Source organism: Solanum stenotomum, chromosome 3 (genome assembly GCF_019186545.1).
Source record: "Solanum stenotomum isolate F172 chromosome 3, ASM1918654v1, whole genome shotgun sequence".
Lineage (NCBI taxonomy): Eukaryota > Viridiplantae > Streptophyta > Magnoliopsida > Solanales > Solanaceae > Solanum > Solanum stenotomum.
Genome location: NC_064284.1, coordinates 3,595,290 through 3,601,758, shown reverse-complemented (window position 1 = coordinate 3,601,758; position 6,469 = coordinate 3,595,290). Strand labels below are relative to the sequence as shown.

Below are 6,469 nucleotides of genomic sequence, written 5' to 3'. Positions count from 1 at the left end.
TATATAATTTTCTCTCGCTTTATACAAACAGAAGTGCAATTTATACATTTCGTTTCTGTTTGTATAAGCAAGAGAGGCGAGGGTGGCGAGCGAGATCTGGGAGAGAGGAGAGAGGGGAACGAAAATATATGTATATATACAATTTCATCTCGCTTTATACAAACACAAACACATTTTATACATTTGTGTTTGTATAAAAGCGAGAGGCGAGCGACACTGCCACCAAACGAGAGTGGCGAGCAAGATTCTACCAGGGAGAGTGGCGAAAATAACAATAGTTTGCTATAGGGTACAATTAAATCAAAGTATATTTATAACATTTAATTTGAATTAATAATTTGCTATTATATACAATTTTTCCCTTTTTTTTTATCATCCCCAAATTTTAAGAAGCAAGTGTGTTCACACATCAATCGTTACATGACACATGTTAATTTAATTAAAAATGTTTTTTTTTATTTTAAGTTTTTTTCTTTATCTTCTCTCTCTTACTTTTTGACTTATTTTAAATTTCACTTCATCTTCCACCTCCCACTTTCAAGTGATTCATCCCTTCATGTTCTTTCTTTTTCTTCGCCTTCCACCCTCACTCCACCTCCCATGTAAAGTTGAACCCCACTCTCATTTTTTTTTCTTTTTCTTTTTCTTTTCCGGCAAAATTCTTTATAGAATTCATACTATTTTTTTAGACTTTATTAAATTATTGATACAAAAATAATTATTTTTCTAAGAAAATTTAAAATTTTGAAGGTATCATCAACTATCCTTTTTCATATAACTTCAAAATTATAAATGATAATTTTAAAATGTCACGCCTCAGATCTGATTAAGACGGACAGGCACCCGATGTCTAAATGGTCCGGGAGAACCAACTTACAACCTGTACTTACCATACATTTAACTATGATAACTATGAAGCTATGACAAACTTATATGCCCTGTAGTGATAAAAGACCGACATAAACAGGCCCAAAACTTATGTATAACACTTGGCCGTGGAGGCCACAATTGTTAAGAGACAAGACACAACCAAACTTTATACATTAGTCTACAAAGCCTCTACAAGATAGACAACCTTAGTTTAGGTCGGGACAAGGCCCCGCCTTACCCTTAACTACTATACGGTAACAAAATAGATGCCAAAGACTCGATTAAGCCCCGAATCAACTTGGAGCTCACCAATAGCAGCTGAGTGTCCTGTGCTCCTACTGGGGAGGTCTACTAGCTGGAGTACCTGTGGCTGCAGCATGAAATGCAGCGTCCCCCGAGAGGGACGTCAGTACGAAGAATGTACTGAATATGTAAGGCAATAACATATGTAAACAAGAGCTCAATTGAAATCAAGTATCAATATGTAACTGCATAGATTAGATTAAAGACCACCCTTGTTGCTGTTGTGGGATCATGTACATTATATTCTTTTCTGTAAATTTTCTTTACATTGCGATCTCTGTAAAGCATGTGATACAAATAACCAACTGATCAGTGGTAAAAGAGGATGACCCATGCTAGGTATTTTAACCCCTGAGATGCTGTCCTCAAATATATAAATTTGGGATCGACCCATGCTAGGCTTTCGCCCCTAGGCTGCCACCCTTATACACAAATTGGGATCGACCCATGCTAGGCTTTTGCCCCTGGGCTGCCACCCTTACACATATACCGCTTCATATAGTTTCTTTAATCTTTGAGATTGTTATTTTGGTGGTCATAATTATTTTTGAGCATCAGAACTGTGGATCAGTAGTAGGAAACATGTGAATATGCACTTAGGGCAATAACAATAACACAAGATGGAAATGTAACACTAATGAATTACATAAGAGCTCAAATGACACAATGGACCTCATTTGATTGACAGGAGGAATCACAAAGCTACTGCTGAAATTACCCTTTTCTCATACCAATACTTGGAAAAGTAAAGATGCACATATATTGAAGCAATTCGACACACTAAGGAGAGGGGAACTATTGTTAGCTGTGTTTGGGATTGTACGCTGCCACTATGTGTCTTTTACTTGAAAGAGCACTTAGGAAGCTCACTTGTTGGTAGTGACACAAGCAGAGTTCATGCCAAATAATATAGAATCGAATAGCCTTACATACCTTGCTGTACCACTCAGATAGTACAACGAATTAACCTCCTTCCTTTCCGATTATTAATCTACAATGAAATAAGTAACACAACTAATATTAGTAGCTAACCAACAGATTGGGCTACTTAAACTTAGCAAACAGTAATCAGGCAGCAAACCCATACTTATCAAACCGATGGTATGCATTCCACCCCTTCTCCCTTAATAACGTCATATATAATACGACCTTCTAATAAGGTCCCCTGAAACTCCTCGGGCTTTATAACATATGCAATACAGTATATAAAGGGGTTGCAGGCAGCAAGCTCATGTAACACCCAATTAGATGGTACGTTACTACACCCTTTACCGTTTTATCCTTTAACAAGTTCTCATGACTTCTGCACATGCATCCTTATGTTACTATACACAAATCAGTTTCTAAACATTAGAATGTGGCAGTAGCAATATGAACTCATGATTTTCGACCACTGTCCCTTGAGCATCCAACTACATTACATTTAAAATGCTCAAATGAGCTAATAATTGAGTTAAAGGGGACTCCTCTCCATGGTTGTCCCACCATGCACAATTAACAAGAACATTCCCCAATCTCACACCATGTAAAAGGAACAATTCTCAGCTCATTAACACATACTAAATCCCCTAACCGATTCAAGCACAAAAGAGGGATGAAAAAATTAACATATGGCAGTAGCCTTACCTTAAGGTGAAATCAGTTCCTCCTATTGAATTTCTTAAGATGGGAGATGTTACACCAACTTGTACTTGAAAAATAAAGGGTTTTCTCAGATTTTTAATGGTGAACTTGTAGGCCAGCACTTTGGAGCTTCTAGGGTTTCTTTTTGGGAGTAAATTACTGTAGAACAAATGAGAGATATATGAAATGAATTTCATTCTCTTAAGGGTCCTTTATGGACGTTTTTACATTAAGAAAAATGTAGAAATATCTAGTCCCTCACTTTAAGTAAGCAGGTACATCACTCCCTTAATTTCTGCCACAAGTTCTTTAAGTAGCTTCATCAGCTAGTTGCCCTTTTCTTTTAAATTGCAGTCCACATATTTCCTAAGTAGGTGCATCACCTACTTACCACTTATTTAAGTAGGTCAGCAGTTAATCTACCATTAAGAACCTATGTCATCCTTTCTACGTAAGCTACACATGTACGTGAGTAACTTAATTACGTAAGATATCCGAATCGGTAGCTTAAGCAAGTAGGTTGATTACTATGATAAATTATACTTTACTTACTCTACTTAGCCTCAAGCCTCTTTCGAATATTGTCAAACCTATTTCAAACCCTCACTACTCACATAGAACTAGTATATGCAAAATATGGGAGTTACATAAAATAATCGATGAATTCCCCGAAAATTGAAAGAACTTTCTTGAAATCAGATAAAAAAACTATATGATACTTCCTAATTATTTTGAAATTTTATGGGTTTATCAAATTGTTCGAAATGTAAGAAATTATTTAGATAAAGTTTTAAAATTGAAGAGAGTAAAACTAATTGTAGTAAAACAAGGAATGTGAAGTTATGGTAAAAATGGTGACATTGAAAGTGAGAAGCTTCAATGGAGATGACAATGAATTTTTGAAGAAGAAAGAAGAAAGAAAGAGAAAAAATAAAAAAGAAAAAAATTTAAAATAATAAGAAAAATAAAAATATATATTTTATAATAAAATACGTGTAAAAAAAAATTATATTAGTTATTTTAGGTTGCTCACTTTTTTTGAGAGAGTGCACACCACTCTCTATGTCAGATGGCCGAAAAATGATATAATCATATCTGTTCAAAACTGTTTAGTGGGGTAATAGGATGATTGTAAGGTTAAGATGTCTTTTTGAAAATTCGGAACAACTTCAGTGGTGACTTTATGTCTTTTCTCTTAAACAAATAAATAATATTGTACATTTTCCCCCTTCTGGTTTTCTTCTTTTAGGCTATGCTAGTAATTCCTTGTTGTAATTTATATGGCATAGTTTAACTAGACATAATTCTTTATATAAAAAAACTTTTTCTTAGGTAAAGGGAGTAACTAGTTTGGCAAAAAATTTGAAAAATAAAAAATGTCTATTTTTAAAATTGAGGTGTTTAACCAAGTTTTAAACGAGAAATGAATAAATTTGAGGAGTTTTAGAAACATTTTTCAAAAACTAAACAAGATAAAAAAATAATTTAGACACTTGTAGAATATTAGTGTAACTATAAAATATTATTCTAAAAATATTTTTCAAATTGGTTAGCTAATCGAAATTACCCTCTAAATATATTTTTTCTGATAAGGAAAATCCGCAATTGCTATTTTGTTGGATATGTACAAGATAAAATATTTGCTTCTATGCAATAGCTTGTAAATCACATAGGAGAGGTAATCCTCCTCACTAGAGAAGTCCGATCCGATGAGCTAGACCCAAAAGACAAAATATACTTTTCAAACCAAGTAGATTTTAAAAGTTTAACCAAATCGACTTACTTTATATTGCTAATAATTTGCTGGTTGGAAACCAATGCCTGAAAGGGGGTCCCATTGTAATTGGATATATCTCCTGAATATTGGGTCCAGCAAGGGGAACAAAACCATAGAAGCTCAAGATTCCACGTGGCCTCTAAAAATGCTTCACTTTTTTCACTCTTTAATTAATATTTTTTATAAAAATAAAAAATCAATTCAAAATTCAACACTCCATGTTCCCTATATATATATCACTCATCACAAAACTCTCTTATCACAAACTAAAAAAACACACACAACATAAAGGACCAGTTCCTTCATACACACAAAAATGGCTGATCATCAATTCAACTCAGACATACAAAATTTTATCACAAATTCACCATTTTCTCTATTAAATTTCGATTCGAGTATCGATTTATTGAACCAATTTCCAGATATGATGAACATTCCTTGTTCATCAGACATGTCAAGTTTCAATATACAGAGTTCAATGGAATTTTCGAATGATAATGTTTTCACTCAAGTAGCTGATCAGTTTCCAGGAAGTTTACAAGAAATATTTCAAGGAAATATACAACAAGAAAGCCAAAAAGAGGAAATTAATGATAGTAAAAAAAGGAAAATTAGTGATACTCCTGAAAGCAGTTCAGCTTATTCATCCCCTGCAGCTTCTACTACGGGGAATAAAAGAAGAAATGTAAGTTAGTTTTAAATTGTTACTCTGTTCGTTCCAATTTAAGTGTCTTAGTTTAATCAAGACACTAAAATTGGAACAGAGGAAGTACTTTGTTAACGATCAAATTAAATAAATTTGTATGTTTTTAAAAAAAATTGCAGACTAAAGGAAGAGGAAATAGAGTGAAAAGTGATGAAAAGGAAGAAGAAAAACCAAGAGAAGTGGTTCATGTTAGAGCTAAAAGAGGCCAAGCAACTGATAGTCACAGCTTAGCAGAAAGGGTAATTAATTAAGAATATATTCTAATTTTTTTAATAATTATTTGGTAAAATTAATTGTGAATTATTCAATAATGTAAAAACTTGTGATGATTAATGTAATTTTATTTTTATATGGTTCAGGTTAGAAGAGGAAAAATTAATGAAAGACTTAGGTGCTTGCAAGATATTGTTCCAGGATGCTACAAGGTATATTTATATTTATACTGATAATATATAGTATTACTTAAACTCGAAAAAATAATTTTTTAAAAAATAGAATTTTAATTGACTAACAATTTTCCATTTTAATCATATTCCAGACAATGGGCATGGCGGGAATGTTGGATGAAATTATTAATTACGTGCAATCCTTGCAAAATCAAGTTGACGTGAGTTTAATTTCCACAATTACTAAAAAAAAATTGAATATAAAAAGATAAAAACAAATAAATTGATTTATTTCGAATTTGTTGGATCCAGTTCCTCTCCATGAAACTTACCGCAGCAAGCTCATACTACGATTTCAACTCGGAATCTGACATTCTCGTGTCATTGCAGGTAATTTTTCGCGTTTTTTTCTATTTAATTGTATCAATACAACAAATAAAATTTTACGTAATAAATAACCACGACTACTTAAATCGTAATTTTATTTTTACTTTTTGTGACTGACTAAAAAGGAACGATCGAAATATTTTTTATGTTGCAGAGAGCAAAGGCACATGAAGCACTAAAAATGCAGAAAATGATGAAGAAGGAAATTGGATGTGAAGTGATGTCTTCAAATCAAGTTGGCCCTAATTTTGGAAGTTATCCAATGTTGCCATACAACACCTGAAGATTCCCCCCAATTATTTTTTTATTTTCAATCAAACTTTTTTTCCACTTGGTGCTATACATTTGTAATCTTTGTACACATTGGAAAAAAGAAATTCAGAAATTTATATATTAATATACTTGTATTAGGACTCA

At 32.8% G+C, this 6,469-nt stretch overlaps 1 protein-coding gene across 1 annotated transcript; it reads left to right on the top strand.

Annotated features, from left to right (window-relative positions):
- Positions 1-4,837: 4,837 nt before the first annotated feature.
- LOC125860127 (transcription factor BEE 3-like) lies at positions 4,838-6,469 on the top strand. Its single transcript, XM_049540026.1, has 6 exons — positions 4,838-5,258; positions 5,399-5,518; positions 5,639-5,704; positions 5,818-5,886; positions 5,978-6,055; positions 6,207-6,469. The coding sequence occupies exons 1-6, from the start codon at positions 4,890-4,892 to the stop codon at positions 6,333-6,335; spliced, it is 831 nt and encodes a 276-aa protein (XP_049395983.1). The 5' UTR covers positions 4,838-4,889; the 3' UTR covers positions 6,336-6,469.